The sequence below is a fragment of the Lissotriton vulgaris genome, chromosome 5 (genome assembly GCF_964263255.1).
Source record: "Lissotriton vulgaris chromosome 5, aLisVul1.2, whole genome shotgun sequence".
In the NCBI taxonomy this organism is placed as follows: Eukaryota; Metazoa; Chordata; class Amphibia; order Caudata; family Salamandridae; genus Lissotriton; species Lissotriton vulgaris.
This window is the reverse complement of record NC_141693.1, coordinates 1,520,255,155-1,520,281,701: the sequence shown is the minus strand read 5'-3', so window position 1 is coordinate 1,520,281,701 and position 26,547 is coordinate 1,520,255,155. Positions and strand designations below refer to the sequence as shown.

At 45.8% G+C, this 26,547-nt stretch overlaps 1 protein-coding gene across 2 annotated transcripts in view; it reads right to left on the bottom strand.

The window, feature by feature from the left end:
• AHCYL1 (adenosylhomocysteinase like 1) overlaps window positions 1-26,547 on the bottom strand; it is a 305,772-nt gene that overhangs the window by 129,075 nt on the left and 150,150 nt on the right. For both annotated transcript variants that reach the window (XR_015296031.1, XM_086923586.1), the window contains exons 2-3: window positions 19,146-19,254; window positions 18,924-19,067 (exon numbers count right to left, since the gene is read on the bottom strand). Coding sequence is in view for 1 of the 2 variants with exons in the window: in XM_086923586.1 (XP_086779712.1) it covers window positions 18,924-19,067; window positions 19,146-19,254 (253 nt within the window). In the remaining variant the exon portion in view is untranslated. The remainder of the gene's footprint in view (window positions 1-18,923; window positions 19,068-19,145; window positions 19,255-26,547) is intronic.

Below are 26,547 nucleotides of genomic sequence, written 5' to 3'. Positions count from 1 at the left end.
GTCCTCCCTGGACTGGAAACAAGCATCCTATGACCGGTTTTGCGGTCACCGGTTGGGGTGGCATGGTGAGCAAAAGAATGATGGATTTAACCGAGATCTCTTGACTGGGGGTGAATGTTTTGATTTGTTCTGCATTCCGTCCATCAATTGTGTATCTTTTGCTTTGTCGCCCTAAGTGCGCCAGGTATGCCCAGACGTGGGTCCTGGGCTCACTGTGCCACTGGCATCAAGCTATCCTGGCCGAAGAGGGGTGAAACCCTGAAACCGGTCCTAGGATGCTTGTTTCCAGTCCAGGGAGGACATGGCTTGGCAGTTCGGGTTGAACTGTTCCCATGAGGCACAGGGTCAAGACTGATTTGCATATGGCCAGGTCTAAACTGGGGTGGCATGGTGAGCAAAAGAATGATGGATTTAACCCAGATCTCTTGACTGGGGGGGAATGTTTCGATTTGTTCTGCATTCCGTCCATCGATTGTTTATCTTTTGCGCAGCATAACAGCAGCAAAGCAGGCACTTTCTTTGGTGGCAGGAGTAGAAAGGAGCTCAGTATCTGGAGTACTAGCAATGCCACTGTCATCTTATAGTTCCTAATACCAGCTGTCCTCATCATATTGGGGACCAAAATCATCTATGTCATCAAAAGTATCATTACTCTAATCAGTGCTGAAAAGATTGCGCAATGTTTGAGCTGACTGTGTGGTAAGGTAAAGGTATCAGAATCAGAGGGGTTGTCAGCTGGCTGTGCTCAGATGTGATTAGGGAGCGGCTTCGGTCGAGGGTGGGGTGGATTTTGCTTGGAGTCGGAAAGCACAATGGGTTGTGAATTGTCCTCCAGAATTAGTGCTGGTGGAAGCAGCACAGCGGGTAAGTCCCAGAACTGAAGTTGGCCTCAGAGCGTGTGCTCTACCCAAAGCAGTTTCAAGGGGTACAGAAGGCAAACCCGTCAGCAGAAGTTCAACTGGAGAACCCTGCAGATCTTTGGGGTCTAACAACACATTTGAGGAAACCAGTAAAGTGCTGAAAATAGGCAGCACAGCCTCTCCAAAGACATCCACTTGCTGCATCTTCGCCAATGGACCCTGAAAACTTGGAATGTATCAGGACTAAAGTTAGGATCTGTTCAAATGGAGATTGGGAGTAAGACCAGGTGGTATGTTGACGCTCTCGTCCCATCTCTGAAGTTCAAGAGTGGCTGGAAGGGGGAGGTTCCTGCTTTCATGTCTTAGGATTCTTCTTGGATTTACCGAAGACTTCAACTGAATGGACGATCTACCGCAGGAACGGGACATTCCTTTTGTCCTTGACTGGTCAAAGTGCAGAGTTTTCCACTGTTTGGTAAAATACAGCTTCATCTCACCATCCCATATGGCTTTTGGATTGATCTAGGCACAATTTCTGCAGGCCTTGGAATAGTGCTCTGACCCCAGCACCATAGACATACCTAGTGAGGGTCTGTCATAGTCCCTACACGGTTTGAACCCTGCTGTCTTATGAGCTAACGTTTTCCCTTGCACACTGTAAAATGTATGGACAACACGTTTGGAAAAATGTCTTGGAAAAGACTAAGGAGTAGCTCTGGATCCGTGTTTGAAGGCATGAAAAGAAAGGCACGGACATCAGCAGGCATGGGTGGTGTTTATATACAGTGTTGGTGAGGAACAACAAAACACAATCTACTGGCACGCAGGAGTACTGTTTTGAAGTTTCCAGATCCAGTTAGATGCCTTGGGAATATTTACAGAGGTGGGGATTGAGGAATAGATTAAAAATCATATTCTAGCCAGTCAAAACTTCCAGCCTCTACAATGGGCCTTTGATATAGGAGTGATCAAAAACAGCAATGCCTCCCCCTTTCTTTGAAGGCCTATCCACTCTCAAAATGTCATAACTGGAGGTGATAGCAGCTGCTATTGCCTCCTTGTTAAGACAGGTCTCTATGATAAAACAGAGGCCTGGATTGGAAGAGTAAAGTAGGTCCCAAATGCCCATAGTATGTTGATTGAGGAACTTGGCATTGCTATTATAGCAGCTGAGGTCTTCAGGTTTCTTAGGGCTGGGGTAGTCATAGAGAGGGTTGGAGTTAGAGAAGCTATAAGGGGCGTGCTGGTAAAAGGCAAGGGGTACTGGGTCACAGCCCATGCAGGTAAGAGCGGTGGGGCCGGGAGTTGGGGATCTAGACAGACGACGCCGAGTGAAAATAATGTATTTAATTTTCCCTCATGGTCGTCTGTCAAATCCCCCCCCCAACCGGGCCCCACCGTCCCACAGCTCTTACCTACACGGACCGTGGCTGGTTGGGTGGAATGGAGGCTTGAAATGGCGGGGGAGGTAACTGACAGGAGAGATTACAGTTCATGCAGCTAAAGGGTCCATTGGTAGAGGCTTGAGAGGGACAGTACAGTCAGGGCATGAGTCGGGGGTATACGACGGTGGACGGCGTCCACCCACTTTTTTCACAGGGTGAACACCGTCCATCCTGCCAAGAATTTGGGCCCCACTGAATAATGTGCTGAACTCGCCCCGGTGTCATTTCCAAACACCCGGACACTTTCAGCAGCGCCTGCACGTTGTCTGCTTTCCATATGCAACAAGCAACAACGTGGGCAGGGACGGGGCTTTCTTATTTAAGACTCCTGCTTGGCCCATAACAAAGGCCGAATTTGAGGGGTCATCAGGCCTCCTTTTGTTCGAGTCTCTTGGCTAGGCGCAGTCAGGAGCTTCACACCTGATGCAAATGAAGTGGAGGGGAAACAAAGGCTCACACCTTGTTAGCACTTCACACATACTTAAGAGAGGCAGCTTTTCACTTTATTCAGTCCCAGTTTAGGAGATATGCATGCACTGTAAGAATATTAGATGTGTTGGTCTTTCCCAGTATTTACAAAAAGCAAATAGCATTTATATAGAGTTTACGTCCCCTAAAGGAGGCGTTGAAATAATTTAAGTACCACTATTGTTTCTTGTATAGACCTACTCACCCCAATGCAGGGTGTCAGAGCGCTTTACATCAACACATGCATATTACATGTACAATAAATGATATAAGTTTGTAAATGAATGTACAGGATATGTTACATAAAACTGGGGGATTGCAAGGTGTAGAAGTCATATTTCATCTTCCATAGGTCACTGTGCTATTACACTCGCAACGAGCTCAAAAGTACACATGTTAGACCTGCTAAAGATATATGCGAGGACTTTATATCTGATGTCACTTCTTGTGATGCCACTTCCTGTAAAGTTGTGGCTTGTGATGCCACTTTCTATAATGTCAATTCCTGTGATGCCATGTGTGATGTGTCATGTGTGCCGTGTCGCACGCCGTGATGTCACTTGCGTACTGCCAAACTAGGTCAGTCCCCCCCACTTCTTTTTTTAGGACTTGTGCCCTGAGTACAGTCATTGGTAATAGACTGATTGAGTTAGTGAGCAGCGAGGAAGAGTAACAGAAACTCACCTCCGTAATACCAGTGGAGTAGGGTTCTTGCATTGTTCGAGAGCGGATGGGCGCACTCTCTCTTGGCTTTGGAGCGCCTACAAAAGCAGCCAGTCCATGCTGCGGGCCCAGGAAGAACTGACAAGCGCTCTGCCCAACAAGGCCAGGCAGTGGTCAGGCAAAGAAAGGAAGTGGCAAAATAAAAAGATACTGCCAAATAAACCAACCAACATCAAAAAGATGAAATAAATGCAAAACTATGGTAACAGTGATGTACTATATAATGCCACTAGTGATGTTAGTGACGATGTAATGCATTATTTCATCATTGATGTAATGTGGAGGCTTTGAATGGTGTAGAATTACAGTGATTTTAAGCTTTCCATCCTTATCATTTCCTTTCCACTTAACATTTTTATGGGAAGTTCTGTATCGTAAGTTTTTGTGGGATGTGTTTTCCGTTTAAGACCTTGTGTTTCATGCTGTGTGGAAATGCCCTCCCTCAACTAGGTTTTCTTCATTATGTTTTTTGGCTCGGTTGAGACACCGGCCCCTGTATTTAGCCAACGGCCGTGACTGCAAACCTGTTATTTTAGAGTGGAGCATAAAGTACAAGTTGTGGAGTAACCGAATGCTTGTATTGTGTGATGAAATAATATAAACGGGTTTGTGTGACAATAAGTGTAATTGTAAAGTACACAAGGAAGGTATTCTGCTCCAACGGGTATGTTCATGCTGCAATGTTTTTGGTTTGTCCAGAATTAGGCGGTTATGTTTCATCCACCGGTGTTGTATTTACATTGTCATTCATTATCCACTGTCCATTGTCCACTGTTCAAAGTGATTTCATATTTCCCTAAACTATTTCACCACTAATCAATGTTTGGCTCTGGAGTAGCCTGCTGCTCGCCGAAAAGCGCTTCAACACCTCATCAGGAGTAGCAAGCGCTATATAAATACAAACCTTTTCACTCTTCTATCCCTCCACTATCCTTCTCATTCCAAATAACTTACTAATATATCCGCTACTCAAATGGATTTCATGTTTCACTGTACTAATCCCCCACTAATCCTCTATGGGTCCCGGAGTAGTGTGCTACTCGCCGAAAACGCGCTTCAACACCTCTTCAGGGGTAGTAAGCGCTATATAAATGCAATTACAATACAATTATGCAATACCAGCCATATCAGTAACCCTTTCGAATTCTAGCTCTGCGCGCAGCGTCTGAACACAAAAAAAAGTGTCATGCAAAACCTCCCTATAAGTTTGCCCAAAAATATCTACCATACTACTCCAATTACGCACAAAGTGCAACTTGTGACAACTACGTCACACTAAGAAGCGTGGGACATGTTTACGCAACGCACTAAACCCCTGTTACATTCGGAAAGCATGTTCTACACCACAAAAGGGGTTTACTAACTCGTTCCCAAACCTCAGGGGCGTCCACTCCACCTCCTAAGTGCGAATGACAATTATAGCTGTCAAATGTTTGCGGCCGAAACGGGAGGCACAAATGATTGACAAGTCAGCAACTCCTCAAAGGGAATTGTGTCAGACGGCCTCGTGTTGAGGGGAGCAGTCAGTGGTCAATTGTTTCATATTCGGAAGGTCGTTCTGCGGCCCACTCTGCCCGGAGAATTTGCAATGGAATCACAAAACTACAGACAGGGCACCCAAAGTCGGTGGGGAATTGGCTACGTGCGCTAGCCTAAACATGCAGGTTACAGGATGTATTTGACAAGCAGGAGGTTAAAGTGTAGGTATTATAGACAGGGGTTACAGGTTACGTATGATGGACAGGTTACAAACCTATGATTCACAGGTTACAGGTTACCTATGATAGACAAAGGTTCCAGGTTACGTATGATGGACAGGGGTTACAGGTTACGTATGATATGCTACAGTGTACGTATGATAGGCAGGAGTTACAGGTTATGTATGGGTTAATTGACGTCCTTAACAAAGGACTAAATATTGACGCCCCCATGTTGGGAGGGCGTAGAGTACAGGCCCTGATGTTTGCAGGCGACACGCTATTGCTCGCAAAGTCCCCCATGGGAATTCAGAGGACACTAGACAATTTCATTGCCTTCTGCAAGCATCGGGGCTTGGAGATTAATCTCCAAAAGACTAAATACATGGTATTCAATGGAGGTAAAAGCTCACGTCAAAACCCTATTCTGAGGGGCGAACCATTGTAAAGAGTTGTTGCTTTCGATTATCTTGGTATTACCTTGACTGTGAAAATGGACTGGGTAGCCCAGATCAGTAAGGCTAACTTGAAACTAGTCCAGATGTCGGGAGGCATACAAAAAGTTTTTAGTAATGTTTCACGAAAACACGCTCTACCGCTCATGGAAGTATACAGGGCACAGGCAAGAAGTGCTTCACTTTACGGTGCTGAAATTTGGGGCCATTATGCACTATTAACCCTGGAATGCACAGCTCTTTAGCCTCCCAATAAGCACACCCCTAATCCTATTGAGATTGGACTTGGGTGTCAGGTCCATCTGCGAGGAAGCAGCATTAAGACCCCTAACTTTCTGGCGACGCCTATGGAGTACCCTCGAGCTAGCCCCGTATAGAGAGGAACTCACTGAGATACTGGGGCTGAACGGGTGGGTAAGATACCTTGGCTGAGACATTTGAAGAACTTATGTGCAGAGATGGGACGGGAGAACCTTTGGAGGGAACCCTTAATTGCATCACAATGTATTTCTAGGAAAGTCTTGGTTGAGTCTTACAGGGAACATAGACTATCCACTTTATTGAGTAATGGCTCGTTGGGTCGTCTGACTAGCGACTTTTTAAAATTTTAAAGTTTTTATCAGACCAAGACTATCCTGGATAGTATCCAACCAGTGTTAGCCAAAAAATTGTTTTTACAATTTAGATATGGAGTTCTTCCCTTGCGCTCCTTTGTTAAAAAATGGGGGGGCTGTGATTTGATAGAATGTGGAAGAAACTGAAGTGCACGTTCTTTTCCATTGCCACTCCTATAGGACACCCAGGCGACGCTGGTTAGTCCAAGTATGCAAGAACATGGGTACTAAATGTTTTAGTGAGGCGTTTAGGATACTCAAAACGGAGCTGCATCTCCCAATTGTTTATTCAGTCTCAAGTTTTTTATTTTCTATGTGGTGTATACGTAGGAAGTTCTTAGAGCCTGATCCTCCCTAGAGTGAACCTAGTAATATCTAATTTGTCTATCTTTAGAAACAAAAGGAGTTTCCCTTATAATTAAATGATTCATGATTGTATACACACAATGGTAGGGCTAGCAAATATTGCAGCTTTTTTGTCGTATTTAACAATTTGTTTTAACGATATGTCCCCATGGTTTTTGTTATGGTCGTTGAAACTATATTTGCATATTGCACTTTATGATCGTTGTTCATGCGGTAGGGCGATCTAACGTTTAAAAATTGTATCGATGTTTTTATCCAATTTTTAATGAGGGTTTTAAAGTATTGTAATTTATTTGTGCTTTTATGGTCGATATACTGAAATAAAGCTTTTGAATGGAATGGTTACGTATGATAGGTTGCAGTCTAAGTAAGATAGACAGGGGTTACAGGTTATGTATGATATGTTACAGTGTACGTATGATAGGCAGGAGTTACAGGTTACGTATGATAGGTTGCAGTCTAAGTCTGATAGACAGGGGTTACAGGTTATGTATGATGGACAGGTTAGAGGTTACCTAATATACGCAGGTTACAGGTTACCTATGATAGACAGGAGGTTACAGGTTACGTATGATAGGTTGCAGTCTAAGTCTGATAGACAGGGGTTACAGGTAATGTATGATAGGTTGCAGTCTAAGTCTGATAGACAGGGGTTACAGGTTATGTATGATGGACAGGTTAGAGGTTACCTAATATACGCAGGTTACAGGTTACCTATGATAGACAGGAGGTTACAGGTTACGGATGGCTGACATTACAGGTTACGTATGATAAACTGGATGTACAGGTTAAGTATCATAAAACGGGATTACAGGTTAAGTGTGAAAGTGAAGGGCTGCGCTCTGTTTGGTGCTTAGCTTATTTCTCACCATGACATGAGGGCGTTCTGCTCGGATAAACCATTTCGAAGTTCTTTGAGATGGCTGACAGGTAGGACAATTCCTAACCAACAGTACATTTGAGAAACAAAATAATGCGTATTGTAGGTGTACAATACATATCGTGTTTAGAGACGGACTTTTATGTCACTTTTTTAGAAAATAGAAGAATAACGGCAAGGGGTAAAGGTGACGTCTAATATCAGAAATAACCATCTGGCATAAAACGAAGGACTATAACATTTGGCAATGCTTTTTATATGAGAATCAACAAAGTAAGTACAAAGTTCCCCAACAAGATTAACTAGAGAAACTCACAATGGTCTTTCTCTTCCAGGGTGTGACATAGCAGGGAGTAAAGTAATCCCTTTTCGGAATCTAGGGTGCCTCACACATACCAAAGGTTGAATGGCTGATGTCATCCCACCCGATGAATGTTCAGTATCATCATTGGCACCCTGCTCCAACGGCAGGCTGGCGGTGCAATGCCCGTCGGGCAGCACAAAAGTGCCGCTCTTTTACGGAGATCTTTTATTCCTTATGCCAGTGGGTGCATGTGTGTGAGGGGCCTAGAAAAGTGCAAAAGTGAGCGTGGGTGAGGTTAAAACAGGTCAGTGGAGTCCAATAGGGAAACCTTTAATTGCATGGCTCACTGCCTCATTAAAATACGTGAAGAGGTGAGGGGTACTGAGGCGTGATAGTTAGGGTAGTCAAGCCTCATTCAACCCTCAGTCCAAGTGCGGTCGACATGTTTCATGCCCAACAGGGCAATTCATCAGGACCTTAAGTGCTCATAAATTGCTATAGTATTCCTTAAGAATTAAGGACCTAGGTATACGACCTGGCTTGTGTCGCAGGATCACCCCTTCAATGAAGCCCTCCCTGGGACTGCAGTCCCGGCTTTCCTGCGGTGAGAACCGACGTGGGCGGGGTAGGTGTCTACATGCCTGAGACAGCAGCAAGTCAGGTGCTAGGCTATCAGCACTGACCCCACCAGGTCTGCCGGGAGGACCACCACCCAGGGACTGCGGTCCCAGGGAGGGCTTCATTGAAGGGGTGATCCTGCGACACAAGCCAGGTCGTATACCTAGGTCCTTAATTCTTAAGGAATACTATAGCAATTTATGAGCACTTAAGGTCCTGATGAATTGCCCTGTTGGGCATGAAACATGTCGACCGCACTTGGACTGAGGGTTGAATGAGGCTTGACTACCCTAACTATCACGCCTCAGTACCCCTCACCTCTTCACGTATTTTAATGAGGCAGTGAGTTATGCAATTAAAGGTTTCCCTATTGGACTCCACTGACCTGTTTTAACCTCACCCACGCTCACTTTTGCACTTTTCTAGGCCCCTCACACACATGCACCCACTGGCATAAGGAATAAAAGATCTCCGTAAAAGAGCGGCACTTTTGTGCTGCCCGACGGGCATTGCACCGCCAGCCTGCCGTTGGAGCAGGGTGCCAATGATGATACTGAACATTCATCGGGTGGGATGACATCAGCCATTCAACCTTTGGTATGTGTGAGGCACCCTAGATTCCGAAAAGGGATTACTTTACTCCCTGCTATGTCACACCCTGGAAGAGAAAGACCATTGTGAGTTTCTCTAGTTAATCTTGTTGGGGAACTTTGTACTTACTTTGTTGATTCTCAAGTCATAGGACATGTACACTGGACCCCGGTAAAAAAAAAAAAAAAAAAAAAAAAAAAAAAAAAAAATTGTCCACCCCTTGTTCCCTCTCTTTGATACAATGCTTTTTATATGAAAATATGATGTGTGTAGCACCTAGAAGAATTTCAAAAAGTGTGGGTTTCCTCTAGGATGGGTTGCTAGCACCAACTTACTCTTTCAGCTGTCTCAGCAGAGAGGCCTGAGAATGAGTGGTTATGAATTCCATTTCTCTTTTGAGAAATGTTGCAAGCTGGATGACCATTTTGAAAAGCTTACAGTGCTTTACAAGAGATAATACTGTTCATTTGGCACCTTTCACCCCAAAAATTCACACACACAACTGAAAGCAATGGTATTCTGTGTGTGCAGTACAAAACAATATTCTCGCACAGCTGGACAAGTCATCCTTTGCCAATGTTATGAATGAGTGGCTTTGCAAATATTCCTCTTGGCTAATAGAAGAATTTGAAAAGGGAGCTAGATGTGCTTAATGTTTCTTTGCAAAGCTGTAATTCGGATTAGAAACATGAACTTTCACAGACCTGTTAGAGAAAAACATGTGGCAAAAGGCCACACGTTTCAGCATTAACTTGACAGTTTGCATACAAGATGCTGTGATATCACCCCTCAAACTAACCTGTACATTAGCAGCTTAGGGTGAGCTCTGGGCTGGCTGCTTTAGGTCTGTCACGGCTGTGCTAGCTTATGCTAAGGTAGGTTTTTGTGCTTTCATACGAGCAATGACTTCTTGGCACTTGAAATTCAGGCCTTAAAAGTGCTAAGAAAGGAACAGAACTTCAATTGCACCTAACATTTAGACAAAGTGGAACCAGCTGGTCATTGAAAATCTTTTTTTCATGGACTGGCAGTAGAGGCGGGAAAGGAAGGAGTGTAATAATTTAACGAGAGGATTGTCAATAGGATATATTGAAGTTTTTTAAAATCTCAAATAAAGCTCTCACTTGTATGATTTTCTTTCAATATTTCTCTAAGATGTTTCTTAACACTGTACTACCTCACTTGGTTGGCGTTCAGTAACTGATTAAGTGAGTGCCTGAAAGCAGGAGTACATTCTTCAAAGGGGCCATGCAGTGTAGTACAACAGCTCTCTTTGCCCATTCTCCATTCTAACAACCACCAGCAATAGGCATTCTGGAATGACTTGATGACGTCTGCTGGGGTTTTGATATCTGTTGCAACATCATTCCACGTATGGTCCTTTGAAAAGATTGATAGAGACTGGACTATCAGCTGGAGAAAAAATACATCTGGGGGGATGTTTGACAAATGGCGTTTCTTAGAGTAAGCGTAGGTCAAAAGTAGAGCGGTGTAGAAATGTCCTACACTTGAGAAGCAGAGGCATGTGGGAATTAGTGCTGCTAGGCAGAATTAAATATATTTGTCACAGGTGGTTAATGAAGAAAGGGATGTTACATTCTGTGCCATTATATTTCGTTATTTGCCTTTTCATTTATATATTTCCATATTATTACCCCCCTGTTGATAACCTCATTGGTTCTTCCTGGCTCACGCTGGGAATGTGGGTCTAGGATAAGTTCTCATTCGGTAATGCTGGAGCTTGGAAACTTGAAGTGTGAATAAAAAGTTCCCGTCGTGACTTTCCTTAGTCGGAGTCTCGTTATTTCCTCACTTTACAACAATCTTCTGGTGACAGTGATCTGAATCTGATTTCGCCATTGTTGGAGTACAATGGCTCATCCGATGCAGAGAAGTTGTTGCGCCTCACCTGAAGGCTATTTGATTGGACCACCGATCTCATGCTTACCAGAACTGCTTCCTGTCACGTGGTGACTACGTGACCACGTGTTTTCATCTTTGGGGTAGATCGTGTCTTTTTCCCGCCTGCAAGGTACGCCCTGGGGAGGGGATCAGGGAAGGACTAACTTTGAGAAAACCAGCGAGGGATACCGCTGGGTCAAACCTTGTTTTGGGGGAGAGCAGCCATTTTATTTCTACATTTTACCAGTTATTTGTGAGCTCCAGCCTGGGAGCGGACATTTTGTATGCAGAAGTTTCATGGAGATTCTCACTATTTCAGACATGCCAACCCTCCCGATTCAGGCGTGAGACTACCGATTTCAGGGCTAGTCTCCCGCCTCCCGATTTCTACAAGCAAAAACCCGATTCCTCAGGGGTTTCAGCTGACAGGGCTTGGTATTGTGTAACGTGCTAATTCTTCCAGAAAATGTCAGAGGGGCGATGCAGGGGCTAGGAGGGGTGAAAAACCAATTAAGCCTCATTAACAAGTGCATAGTCTTTTAAAGATCTGTGAAGTGGGGCGGCTGTGTGTGTGCCCTGTTTCAGGGGCGGGCCGGGGCGGGGTGGGGGGTGAATGCACTGCCAGCAACGTGCCAGGCCAGGTAGTGTTCAACACTTGCATCACCCTTTCTCTGCCTGCCAGTGCACTCCATGCTTTGGAAAGGTAAGAAAAAGAACGTGCATTTGCGTTTGAAATGTCTGATCCTACAGCAGCCCACTTCCAAAGCCCACACATGACAATAACCCGATTCAAGGCCCCATTCTCCCGATTTTTTTAAAAATATCTCCCACTTTGCTCTTCTGAAATGTTGGCATGTATGCTATTTAGTCCTGAGTTGAAGTACTCACAGGTGTATTCAGCCATACTGTCATTTGATATGTATAGACGTAAACACAATATAGAGTCCTGGACAATTATAGTGACATTACATTAGTATTATTTGTGGATTTGGTGCATGAACTTTCACCAATGTAAAGTATGCAACTGGATTCTCCTTTAAAGTTTTTACCAACCAAAGAAGAGCATTCCATTCCATGGAATGATGAGTTTTACACTTATTTGAAGACTAGATATAGTGAAAAAATGCTGACAGAGAGAAGAAAAAACATTTTACTACGCTCTCTAGGTTCTGAAGGACAAGATGCTTTAAGGTCTTTGCCCAAGATTGAACCACTAATAGGAGAGGATGATCTTGATGAATACGATGACATTTTGCGATTGAATGCCCATTTAAGCACACATTTAGAGAGATATCAATTCTTGATTGGGAGGCAAAAGGAGGATAAATGCTTTGATGATTTTCTAACAGCACTGAGAAGATTGTCTAACGTGCAATTTTGGAACTATCACTAATGAAATGATATGCAACCAACTAATGGTCAACATGAACATTAAGCTTATATAGGGAAGATTTAGGAATTTTGGGGGATCCAACACTGGAGGAAGTGACTTCCTTTGCTAAGGCAACTGAACAGTCTACGGATTTGGTGAAGGAAATCAACGAGCCTCACACAAGCAAAATAGAGAACGGAGTGTTTTATCTCAGCAGTAAAACTAGTAAAATTGAAGCATCAAAAATATGGCAGTAAGAAAATAAAATAACTTGTTACAGGTGTGTTGACCTATTGCATCTAGCATCTTCAAGGAGTTATCCTGCTGTAAACAGGGGATGCAATATTTGTAGGAAAAAAAGAACATTTTGAAAAAGTGTGCAGTTAAGCAAATAAACAAAACAAGCCACATATCTCTCAGGTGACAGAGGATGCAGGTGATTTAACCATTGTCGAATCTCTGACTAAAAATATGGTACAAGGAGATGGTGACCAATGTACTGAGGATAGTGTCAAACCACCTATGTTTTCAATTCTGGTACATGATAGAAGTTTGCTATTAATGGCGGATTCTGGATCTTCACAATCATCACAAAATCCTACTTTGAAGGAAAACTAGGAAATAAAGTTAAACATCTGCCACCCCCAGAAATACAAGCCGTAACTTTTGATGGCAGATACCTCCAGTTTTCTTGGATATTTTGGCCCATGTGCCAAATTGAAGCGGAGAACACCATATTTGAAGATATATGTAGCATAAAAAGGTGTCAATGTTTTAGGTTGGAAAGATGAGAAAAGACTTAAATCAAGTTGGACCCCAGGGCTGATGATCCTATGTTGTTAGTCAAGGAAAATGACATGAAGGAGCAAATCATATCAACCTTTCTTGAAGTTCTCTATAAAAAAAATCAGCAAAACTACAAGGGTTTATACATGAGATTTATCTAAAAAAAATGCTGCTGAACCAGTGAGACAAAAGGTGAGAAATATACCGTTTAGAGTGAGAAGTGAGTTACAGAACGGATTGTAACAATTGCTTTGAGACAATGTTATTGAGGATACTGGGTCAACAGAGTTGATTTCAGCTATTGTTCTAGCTAAGAAGGGAGAGGAAAATCTCAGACTATGTGTGGATTTGAGGGCCCTCAATGATAATATATTAGTGGACAGATATCTTTTGACGAAAATCAATGATCATTTGGCAATATTAAATGGCGCTTCTGTCTTCTCCACACTTGACCTCGAAATGCATGTCACCAAGTTGAGTTGACAAATGCTGCCAAACCATTTACCTTTTTCTGTTACACTTTTTGGTATATTCCAGTTTAAAAGGCCGCCTTTCAAACTGGCATACACTTCTGGGATCGTCCAGAGAGTAGTGTTCCACATTTGTAGAGACATGGAAGAACATGTAAGATGTTTTCAAGATTATATTTTGGTGTTCTTCAAGGGTGAGGAGGAATATTCCGAGATCCTGATTTAAGTGTGCAGGAGACTGTCCAATGAAAGGTTTGGTGCTAAGTCTGGAAAAATGTAAACTGTTTGAATCACAAGTCAACAGTTTGGGCCATACCATATCTCCCAAATACATGTTTCCCAAGTTGGCGGTGTCATTAAGAATGCACCTGGGACAAGGACAAACTCATGTCATTTATGAGGTTGAGCTAGTACTACGGAAGGTTTGTTCCTAACGTCGCATCAGTGGTGGAACCACTGAGAAGGTTACTATGGAAAGGATTTGAATTTGAGTGGGGTCCAGAGCAACAGTGGGGTCCTTTGACATTGTCAAGACCCATATTATAAATGCTCCTGACTTAAAACCATATTCCAATGGGAGCAGATGTTTAATTTCTTTAGATGCTAGCACTTTTGTGCTTGGGGCTATGTTATCCCAGAGATCAGGAAGTTCAGAATGGGTGGTGGTCTGCGCATCTAGAGTATTAAATCAATCTGAATGCAAATATTCCATCATCAAAAAGGAACTATTATCTTGTGTGTGGGCTACTGATAATTTTCAACACTGTGTGGGGTAACCGATTTACTATCCAGACTGACCACAAGCCACTGATCTCCATTTTGTTTCATGGCGGTGGGAGGAATTCAACAGCTTGGACAGCGAGATTGAGTTCTAAACTTCAATAATATAATTTCAACACTATATATGTGCCAAGTCGGAAGAACCAAACAGCAGATTTTTTGCCTAGATTATCGTGTGTCATAAAGAAAGTGAGGATGATGTGACAAATGAAGATTATGATGTAGTAGCAAATATGTTTGATGTGTGTGTGGACAATGGACTGGAGATGGATGAGAGAAATTGAATGACTAAATATGAAAATTATAGCGAATTGAAGCTGGTTAAAAAATACTTGAGAGAAGGGTGGCCTTTGAGTAAGCATTTTGAAGGTTCACTTGACTCTTTTGTACAAATAGCATTTGCGTTTTCTGGGAACAGAGTTTTTGTTTCACAATAACAAGTGTGTGCCACCTAAAAGACTCCACAATTTTTTGCTGAAGATGAGTCATAAAGGATACGTGAGCTTGTCAGCTCTAAAGAGTTTAGAAAACAGTTTGTATTGGGGGTCTGATTTTGTATGCTGAAGCTGGTCAATTGGTACGCAATTGTGAAATATATGCAGCTTCTGGGAAAAACTGGAACACCTGTATAACACAAGAAGGAGGTTGTTTCTCTATTCAGGCGGTGCACAGGGGGTTGCTACCTGGCCGAGAATCGCGTCGCTGGAAAATCCTAATGTCCTCACGCACGTTACGGTGTCATGCTTCATCATAGGACGCTCCTCGTCAGACCGGTGCTGCAATGTCTGACGGGCCTGATGGCTTCTTTGGCGGTGTTCTTCAGATCTGAGGACGCCATATTTGGTGGGTGCACGTGGGCAAACTGCAGTGAGTAGTGGTGTGTAAAAGGTTGCATAAAATAGTAACTGGAACCCAGAAACTTTTAAATTTAATATAGACCCAGGACTAAGTAAAAACAGTGGTGCTATCTCGAGGTCCTGAGGTACCAGGATAGCTTATGTGTGCGTGGTCAACCTGTTTCATGCCATTGGAGCCCAATCGTCGGGTGGCAGTTCTTCAGGACCGTTATAAACAAAAGGAAAAGGTCCCTAGTGAGGCTGGGGGACTCCCCGAAATCAGGGATGTCCGATTGAAGTGTGTCTGATCCCAAAAAAGAACCAGAGAAACGTCTCCACCTCAAAGGTGGGGAGGCACTACTTCATAGGTGAAGGGGAGGGACCCAACCACTGTAGGGGAAACCTGGACAAAGGAACAGGCAGTGCCATCTCACCTCCGTGACTCCCAGACGCAGGGGAGTCACGTGGAAGAGGTTACTCTGGTTCCTTCTTGGGATCAGACACACTTTAATCGGACATCCCTAATTCCCGGGGAGTCCCCCACTCCCACTAGGGGGCCTTTTCTTTGATTTAACAACAACTGTAACACCCACATTCCTCCCATGCAGCCAATACAGTGGCTAGATTTCACATGGCAGAAGGTGGGTTTGAACATTGTGTGTCCTTTAAAGTCTTTACCATATAACCTTCAATTCGCCACTGTGCTGATCGTTTACCACTCCAAGTGACGTGTGGTGATGTTTGTTGAGAGAGTGACTATGTTGGTGATGCTAGAATTTCTAATGGAGGTTTTCACTAGAGAAGGGTTTCCTGAAAAATTGGTTACAGATAATGGTGCTCAATTTTTTTCGGCTGAAATGACTGAATTCCTATGCACCCCCAACATAAAACATATATGTGCAGCATTGTATGAACCCCAATGCATCGGTTTGGTGGAACAATTCAATAGAAATCTCAAAGGAAGTGTCCATTTGGCCATGTCTGGAGGAATACCTTTCGTTCTACCATTCTGGGATATATTATGGTCATTACGAATTACACTTCACTCAGTTACTGGTGTTTCACCTTTTGTTTTAATGAAAAGAAGGCAACCCACGTAATCTATTTGCCATTGGTGGTTTAAACAGAATTTCAGGTAGGGCAAATGGAGAGTGGAACAAATATGGATATTGAGAGGGACAGAGTTGCTGAGCAGGTCAAAAGAATGGTATGACAAAATACAGAGTCACGCCATATGACATTTCAGTGGGTGCTTGAGACGAAATTTGTTTGGGACACTGATTAAACTCAGGCAAGAGTACATTTTTCAAACCAGTCAAAGTGGTCAAAGTGAACAATGGTAGTGTCATCACCCAGGAGGGCAAGTGTTAGAGTTTTAGGAGAATGGCAAAGTGTAAAGCTGGTAAGACACAGTAAACTCCAACATCCATGTAACAATGTTTTCTGCAATCATTCTGGTAATGACTCAATTTATGTTGGTATGATTGGTGACCAAGCTAACCAACATTTATACTTATCTGAAGTAAATGAGAATTATGCAATATGTTGTCCTGATGATGATGTTAATTCCGCAGGTTCTTCACATGGCAGTGGTCCCAATTCTGACCCAGATTAATCTAATTTGGTGGAAAGGATTAAGATGCACCTAGATTTATAATACCTTCTAGGAATATTTTGTATAATGGTATGATGATTAATGTTTCTTTGTTAAAGAAAGCAGTAGTGTCACATTCTGTGCCATTATATGTGGACGTTTGCCTATTTTATTTATCTATTGCCATGTTATTCCCACCAGCCATCCCTTGTTCATTGGTTCTTCCTGGCTCGGGCTACGAACGTAGGGCAGGATAATGTTCTCGAGTGACAGTTTTGATCATTTGTTAATGCTGGAGCTTGGGAGCCTGACGTGAATAAAGTGTTCCTTTCGTGACTTACCTGAGTTGGAGTCTCATTATTTCCTCACTTTACCAATAGGAACAAGCACTATTTCTAATCAGCTCAGTAAACAAAATGTTGCGAGATGCACCCTGAGCTGTCTTGCCACAGTCATGTGAGGAGGACAGATGTTCACTAAAGTAAAACAGCAAATCAGTAAGAAGCTGCACTTGTCTGCACTTCCTGGCAACAGGTCACACTTTGTATCATAGATAGGAAAGAAACTAGCACAGGCTTTTCAACGGGAATGCCATGGATGCACGGTTCACCGACAAACTCTGCTTATAGCAAAAGACCGCGCCTCCAGCACAAATGTTAACTCTGTCTTCTTAACTTCATCACACCAGTAGTTTTTCTGTGCAAAGCAACTGTCTTGATAAGGCTTGCATCACACAATGTCTCATAATAAACAACTGTTGGCATGATTCCCCCCATTACCTTTGGAACTTCTACCTCTACCGTCTGTTAATTAATGGCTGACTGCACTGCAGAACTATTACCCCAAGGATACTGCTTTTCCAGGGATGTGCCACCATGTCCTTGAGTTTTCATGGCTGTGTGTAATGGTTCACAGCAGAGGATGGTTCTCTGATAAGAGGGCAGTTGTATAGGTGTCAATGACTACAGGATAGAGCTGCAGCGTCCTCTATGGACCAGTCACATGCCTAAGATGGACGCCCCCTCGTCTAGAACATAAATATCTCTAACATTAATGGCAGCCATTCCTTTATGGAGCAGTGGAGGAAGAGCTACCATGAAGTTCATAATAAAAGGTGAGTACAATGTGCTGAGCCTGTGAAACAGCTTAACAGTGACAGTGTGCTACAGATTAAGGAGAGGACAAAAGTACAACGAAAAACATTAAGCACAGAATATGGAGTAAAGGTTTTGGAATCAAAAATCGCCACTATCAGATTGAATCTGACAACCAAAGAGCTGAAGGCAGACCTTTACTTTTGCAACACTTGGGCTTCCATCTTTGTTGTGTTCATCACCCCGCACATTTCAGTGCCTTGTTTCTTGTGTCTTACTAGTTTGATTGTTCCTGATTTTGAGATACTGTCTCAAAGTCTATTGTTGTGCGCAAAATAATTATCTGCTGTAAGCAGGAATAAACACACAGTCAAGGTTTCAGTGAAATGCTTCATTAGGGGACTATGCGTAGAGAGAGGTTGTAAGGGTTCCTGAAACCCCATCATGGGGGTGAAGTTGTTCAATAACTCTATTTCTTATGTGTATGAGGAAGATCCCAAACTAGAGAAGGGAATGTGTGCTCACCTCGACCAAGCAGACCCATCACTGGATCCACAGAAGGAGAGTTCACTCCTCAAGATCTATTGAACCTTACCCTGGATGCTCACCCGCACCATGGAGACCTCTAAGATGCTCTTGAATGGTGCTCAACCCCTTTCTCAAAGCCTTCCTGGAACCACTGGATGTGGGCTCACTGTGCTCAGCTGGACTTCTTTAGATCACCTCATCTAGCCAATTTCAAGGACGGCTCCTCTCATGGTAAAGAATCCCTTGTATCCCCCACCTTACACTACAGGGCCTCTTGGAACCCCCAAAGGGATGCTCATCCCACTACAGAAGCTTTATAAATCCCCCTCTCCATTTCCCTAAAGCTGTATCCAACTCACCCTACCGGACCCTCCAAAGAGGGGAGAACCTCATCCTGCAAGATCTTCCTGGAAGCGCAAGAGGAATATTTATCGTACTCTACAAAATCTTTTTATATCCCCTAAAGTCACGTTCATCCCACTAAGCAATGTTACATAAGTGTCTTAAGTGCGCTTACCTCTCTCAGAAGGACTGACTTACCTTGCTCAGCTATTTCAATCTCTCGTCGCCCAAACTCGGCCTGCTTAATATTCTTCACGCAGAAGTCACTCCCTCCTTTGGAATTGGTTTGCTGTTTGTCGCGCGGTGAGACCTCATCGTCTGAACTATCCGTATAGGAGGCCGCTGAAAACGAGGCGAAATGTACAAATCAAAGAGGTGTCAATATGGAAAAAGAGGCAAAGACTCATGGAGGATACATACCAGAGCCATAGCTATCCGTCGAAGACTGTGAAATCGAACGGGACAACGACCTGCGACCACTCTTTGTGGGGAAACGGGTGAACTCCTGCATGTCATCGGCAAACTGGATCTGTAGGAACCAAAGAAAGGATCATGTACCAGCGATATGGAACAAGGCCAGTGAGGGATAATCTTAAAAGGAGGTCAAGGGAATTTCTGAGTATGTGAAAGTTCGTGGTCCCTGTGGGGCAGACAAGAGAAGGTTCAGACCTTTGAACTAATCAGACAGGGCTCAGAGCAGTGAGCCAAGAAGCTGTTAGGTGCCAGCTTAGCACTACAGAACATGTGGGATGAAGCTGTTAAAGGACAAAGTAGCCAAGAGAATTGTTCACGCCCATACTACAACAGTAGGTGAGTATCACAGTCAGTGTCTGGCAGATGGGCACTGTGGTTTGATGTTTAGATTACCTTCCTTGCTTTCCCTTTTAGCCGTTTTAACTGTTACATGAAAATGTTATTCCACTCAAGTTACTTTTGATACTTCGGATGGCATATTGATGAAATGGCGATTCATATTTATTAAGATTTCTCCCATATTCACCTCTGACCTTTTAGAGGTAACTTGTAAATCGAGATTTATCATTTTAATCGACATCCTAGTCTGACCTGCGTTGAGGTAGGATGTCTAATTGTTGCATCCCTGAACCCCACTTGCAGAGTTGGGTACCACGCGGAGTCTCCGCTACTTTACGAGTACTTCAAGGCGGTTTGTTTGCACTCCTTGCTGGTTGCGGAAAACTGGACTTTGATGGTAATCTTAGTAGCTCAACCAACGTTAAGGCTCATGCCACGCTTCAAACTCTCACCTGTCAGTGCCTTCCTCACACACATTTATCATATATGTTCTAAGGAACATGTATCTCAAGAACGGACAGCTCCTCTTGGGTTCATTCTAAGGAACATGTGCACCACATGTTCATCCTACAGCAACATGTGTCAAATACAAACAGTGCCTCACGTGCCCGTTAAAATATATATGTATCCTAAACACTGATTGGGAGCCACATGTTCCTATCGAACGTATGAACAACACATATCACAAGTATTGAGTTGTCAATCACAAAGAAGCATGCAACATACATACAGACAGTGACATAGGCATGGACGCGTGTGTGTGTGTGTACTCAAAGGCAAAAGTACCGTAAATACCTTCAGTGCCACAAATCTTCCCAGAGTCCCACATAATAGAAATACTCACAGTGCCTCATATGGCCAATCAAAGGAACGTGTGCCATACAGTGGCTCATGTGTACTCCTACAATTATCATACATATATATGGTGCTAAGCGGTCCATCTCATGTACCAAAACACTGAAGTGTGTCATTCTTCACTCCAAAGAAGTGTGTGCCATTAATACTCACAGTGGCTCATTCGTCCGGCCAAAGGAATTTGGTAAATAAATACTAGCAGTGCATACCGTGTCCACTGAAGGATACATTTACCCACAACATCCCAGCTGTTCATCCAGACCGGTACCTTAGATAATGACCACCCCTCATCCGTCCATCCTGGAGGAATGTGTACCATCGCTCACAAGTCCGCCCGGCTGTCTGAGGAGGGGTGTCACTGTCACCTCTGGATCTCCGCCGCTTTCTTGAATCAGGTGAAACTCCCCAACCGTGGAAATAAAGCAGGGTCCTTTCCGGAATCACACAGACGGTCTGCTGCGGTCTAGTGACGTCACCTTGTGGCAGATGTGACACGTGCTGGCCCTCCAGGAACTAACTGTGCCCAGGAACGGCATGGCGCGGGACAGCCAGCCTTGGACACCAGCCTTCGAGCGCGGCAGGGGTATCCCGGGTCTTCAGGGCAGCTTCTGCTCAGGCCTCGGAGCTGCAGGGTCCCCACCTCCCCTATGGGCTAAGGCTCTCAAGGGCTTCTCGCCGCCTCCATCAGCACTGCACGCTAGACCCAGGGAGCCCCACAGAGCCCAGAAACATCATTTCCGCTTGCTATCCTTACAAATGTTCTCAAATGCAAGGAAAATATCTGTGACTAAAATGGGAAGCCAGGGATTAGGCGCCGTAATCCCTGCTTTGGCATTAACAGAGCTCATCTGAACTGTGCACAGAAAGCCCTCGAGTGAGTCCTCTGCAGCAGCTTACTGTCCGAGGGTGGATTACACAAGAGCAGGCGGCCTGCACACATTCTGTGGGGTACCCAGACCCACCCTGCATCGTTCCCATGCTCTGGGCTGGAAAGAAGGGGGAACCACCCTTCTAATAGCGCAACAACCAGTATCTTTTATAAGGCACTAGCTCCTCTAAAACATTGGGGCACCGGAGAAAAATCCGGGAATAATCATGAGGAGAGCCCTGTAACCCGGCCAAAGAGGGTCCTCCGACTGCTCAGGAGTGGATCTGTAACAATCCACAGTGGGCCTGTAATCCACCCGCGGTGAACCCGTTAACCTATCCGGTGTGTGCTCTGCAACCAATGAGGGGTGAGATCTGCAATCGCACAGGGCAGGGCTTTGGAGCCAGGCAGGGCTGAGGGTTGCAATTAGTCAGGTTTGGGGTGTGCATGCTGTCAGGGTTCTGCGACCCTTAAGGGGAGCTCAGCAACCGCGCAGCCGTATTTATTTATTTATTTTTAGGTTTGTATAGCGCTAAAATCGAATCACGGAGGAGTATCTCTGCGCTTGAGTGGGCTCTAAGGAGAATTGGGAACTGGCGGAGTTAATAGGTGAGAAACAGGAGACTCTTTAACAATTTTCTAAATGTCGTATGTTCTGAACAGAGTCTAAGAGAGTCAGGAAGCTCATTCCAGAGGCGTGGACCGAGGTAGTAGAGGGCCTTCCCTCCTAATCTTGCCCTCTTAATGATTGGTACTTCAAGAAGATTTTTACTGCTGGAACGCAGGGTGCGCGAAGAAGTGTAGGGAATGTGCTTGCCCCAGTGCTGCTTCACGCTCCCCCGGCGCACTTAGCGGCACCTGCGCTCACTGCTGCGCTTGCCCCTGTTGCAGCCCCCTCGTCGCCAGCGCCCTTAGCGGTACCTGCGCTCCCAGCGGCGCCTGCCCCTGCTGCGGCCCCCGTGTCACCAGCGGTACTGATGACTATGGCTCCCTTGTTGTCGGGCAAATGCTCCCTCGCCTGGCAGGTCCCGCAGGCAGCGAAGTAAGGCATTTGGCGAAGAGAATTCATCGATATCTTTTCTCTCCTGATGTTGGGTGCCGATGGTGTTGACGTTAGGAAAATGGGTTCTAAGGACGAGGAAAAGAAAGCTTGTTTCCAGTCTTGGCTGGAGAAAACGATCAAGAACTGGAGACAGGTTTTCTCTATATTGGCTGCAGTAATCACGGAGCGCTTCCCAGAACAGGCGCAGGGTTTGTTTCAATACGCAAGTGTCATTACTGACGAAGCGGAATCCTCTGTTGGCATTGGGTGGTACATGTACGACTGTGAATTTCGCAAGAAAATGTCGGTCTGTCCAGAACTATATTGGGACCAGGTGGAGGTTAGACTCTGGATGCAGCATATGGGGAAGGGTAAATCCGATGCCGTGGGCAAAGCCAGCATACAAGTTAAGAAGGCTGAAACAAGTAAAGGGTTCTCAGAGAAAAAAGGTAACTTCAGGCAGTCCTTTCGAGGGGGAGAGGCGGGGGGGCCTTCAATAGACAGGTTAACAGGATGGGCTTCTCAGCAACATGCAGGTTGTTTAATGCAGGTAATTGCACCTGGGGAAAGGCGTGCAGGTTTGCACACTCTTGCAGTAAATGTGGTGGGCCCCATCCTGGGTCATCTTGTGACAAACATGATGCCACCACCAGCGCCTCCAGCAAAGACAAATAAGCCCCTTTCCATAGCATTGCCGCCTAGTGCCTCTCCTGCAGTGCTCGCCACCCCCCCTCGCCCCCTTCCCTGTCTGCCCACATGGAACACATTGCTTGTGTTGTCTCCAGCGGAGACTCCCCCCATCTTCACTCTAAGGGCCCGTCTCCAGTCATTATCCCGAACTTGCTGGCCTTGCTGCGGTCCTACCCCAATGAGAAAGACAGGAATGTTCTGACTTTAGGCTTTCTGGAAGGTTTCAGGATCCCTTACCAGGGTCCCAGAGTCAGTAGGGACTCTGAGAATCAAAAGTCTGTTAGGGAACTCCCTGAGATCGTAGACAAGAAAATCTGCAAGGAAGTGTCTTTGGGGAGGGTGGCGGGCCCGTTCACGCCCCCCCCCCCTTCCTGATTTTGTGGTGTCCCCTCTGGGTGTGGTCCCCAAAAAGGAGCCGGGGGCTTACAGGTTAATTCACAACCTTTCCTTCCCAGAGGGCAACTCTGTGAACTCTTGGCTACCAGAGGGGGCCTCTTCTGTCTCCTACTGTTCCCTGGATATGGCTATTGACCTAGTGAGGAGAGCGGGGGAGGGGGCCTGGCTTGCAAAGGCTGACATTGAGGCAGCTTTCCGTTTATTGCCTGTGCACCCGGACAGCCAGCACCTGCTGGGCTTTAAGTGGAAAGAGGAGTACTATTTTGACAAATGAATGCCAATGGGTTGCGCCGTCTCATGCGCTTTCTTTGAGGCTTTTAGCACTTTCATACAATGGGCCCTCTCCGCGAAGTATGGCGTCACGGCTGTGTCACATTACCTTGATGACTTCCTCTTCATTGGGAGCGAGGGCACGCAGGAATGTCAGGAGGGTCTGAATTGTTTCATTGACTTGGCTAGTCACTTGGGGGTGCCTTTGGCGCCTGGCAAGACTGAGGGTCCGGCACAGGTCCTGACTTTCCTGGGCATAGAGTTGGACATGCTTACGGGTGTGTCTCGACTCCCAGCTGAGAAGGTACTGGGGCTGAAACGGGACATTCAAGACTTGCTGAGAGGGGACAAAGCACCGCTAGGGGTCATTCAGAGTCTCCTGGGCAAACTAAACTTTGCGGCTAGAGTCATCCCTGTGGGTCGTGTGTTTGCAAGACGGTTAGCCAGGGCCACTGCTAAGGTCTCCAAACGTCATCATTTTGTGAAACTGTCTTCAGGCCTAAAGAAAGATTTGTTGATGTGGGCTGAATTTCTGTCAGACTTCAATGGGACTGTCATTTGGAGGTCTCCATGGGTGGATAGCCCCGAACTCAGTATGTTCACCGATGCATCTGGGCGGGAGGGTTTTGGGGCAATTCTGGGGGAGCTGTGGTGCGCGCAGGAATGGCCCAATGCTTGGCGCAAGCGGGGGATTACTTCCAACATAACTGTTCTGGAACTCTTCCCCATTGTGGTGTCATTACATCTATGGCCGGGCCCATTGTCCAACAGGAAGGTCCTGTTTTGGTCGGACAATATGGCGGTGGTGCAAGCCATCAACGGTCAAACAGCTAGTTGCCCCTTGGTTCTGTGCTTACTACGAGAACTGGCCAGCAGGAGCCTGCGCTGCAATGTGGAATTTAGGGCTAGGCACATTGCGGGGGTCACAAATGTCGCGGCTGACGCTCTTTCTCGTTTTCAGTGGGACTGTTTCTGGGCGGCCTGCCCTCAGGCGAGAGAGGAGTTGAACCCCTTTGCACCAGGACTTTGGCGCATCTTGGAGTGGAGCAGGAGCTGAGAGAGTTAGGGGAAAAGTCTTTAGCCCCAGGTACGAGGAGGCGCTATGCTAGCCACCGGGCCACATTCCACAAAGCCATTTCTGACTTAGGTTTGGTGGCCCTTCCGTTGGAGGACAGAGTACAGGCCTTCGTAGTTTGGGCCAAGAAACAGAACAAATCCCACTCTTGGGTCTGCGGCCATCTGGCAGCCATCAGTCACGAGGCTAGGTTGAACGGGGTGGGTGATCCAGCCAAGTCTTTTGTAATCAGGGCAGCTTTGAAAGGTTGGGCTCGGGAAGAACCTAAGACTCCTGATGACAGGTCCCCCATCGAGTTCCCCACGTTGCAGGCCATGTTGGCGGTCTTGCAGTCGGTGGTACACTCGCACTACGAGGCTTCCCTCTTCTCTGCGGCCTTCATTTTGGCATTCTTCGGGGCATTCCGGAGCAGTGAGTTAGTCGCACGCTCCAAGGCAAATCAGTCTGGGGACGCCCTTGGGGTGGCGGACATTTGTTTTAAGGAGGGTCTGACTATCACGCTCAGACGGTCCAAGACCGACCAGGCTGGCAAAGGGTCAGTCATCCGGTTGGCCCCCCTCGGGGATCCCCGTTTCTGCCCGGTGTCTGCCTTACAATCATACCTGGTGCTTCGTCCTGCGGGAATGGGTTACCTTTTTATCCACTTTGATCACAGCCCCCTGACCAAATACCAGATGGATAAAATAATGATAGCATGCTTGGATCGTGCTGGTTTGTTGAAGCAGGGGAAAAGGTTCTCCAGCCATTCCTTCCATATAGGGGCGGCCACCTCTGCCTTCAAAGCTGGTCTGCAGCCAGACAAAGTTCAATTGGTAGGGCGTTGGGAGTCTTCCTGTTATAAACGATACATTCGCCCTTGAACAAGATATCCCGGCACGTCCATGTTCTTTGTATATTTGTTTTCTGTATTTCAATTTCAGGCGATTATGCCTCTTTTATGTTTGTGTGCACTCTGATTCAATAAACAGTCGTGAATATATTGCGTCTTTTCTTTGACAGGGTCAAGAGTGTGGGTCTTGGGGCATTCCACAGTTGACAGGTTTGGCCGGTGGGCAGCAATCAGGAACTGGACTCGGGGCTTCAAGAACGTTGACTGTGTTTGGCTGGGTTTTCCTAGCATGCGCTGGAACAGCTTGTTGCACAGGTTGCGGGAAGCCCTCGCTACAGCAGGGCCTCCTCCTCAGCACTTGGTAATTCACCTGGGTGGTAATGACCTGACGAATCTGGGGAGATCTACCTTGCTGCAAAAAATGAAAATGGATCTTGGGGTCATCTGCGGGCACATGCGCGAGTGTGAGATTTGGTGGTCCGAAATAGTGCCTAGGAGAACTTGGCGGGGCGCTAAGTCTAGTGAGGCAATCGAGAGGTCCAGGAGGAGAATCAATAGTGCTATGAAAAGGTTCACCCAACGTAGGGGCCTGGGCTTCATCAAACATGAAATGATTCAGGATAAAGTCAGGGGTTATTTTGAGGCGGATGGTGTTCATCTCACGCCTGTGGGCTTAGACCTGTTCCTCCTCCATCTGAAAGAGGCACTTCTGAGCAAAGGTTGCAGGTAAAGAAGAGTAGCAGTGGTGGGGGGCCCGTGCGGCAGCGGGTACCACCGCACGGGCTGTGGCGGAGTTACTGGGCGATCCGGAAGAAGAGAGGTGCAAACACTGTACTTCAGCGGGCACATGGGGTGCCAGAGCCTAACCTGTAACCTCATGGGAGGTGCAGGAACTCGTGTCGGCGCCCCAGTAGTCCTTCGGGCGGTTGTGGGCCTGTGCAACCGGGGGTTTGCCTAGACACGCCCCGCAAGGGGCGTGAGTAG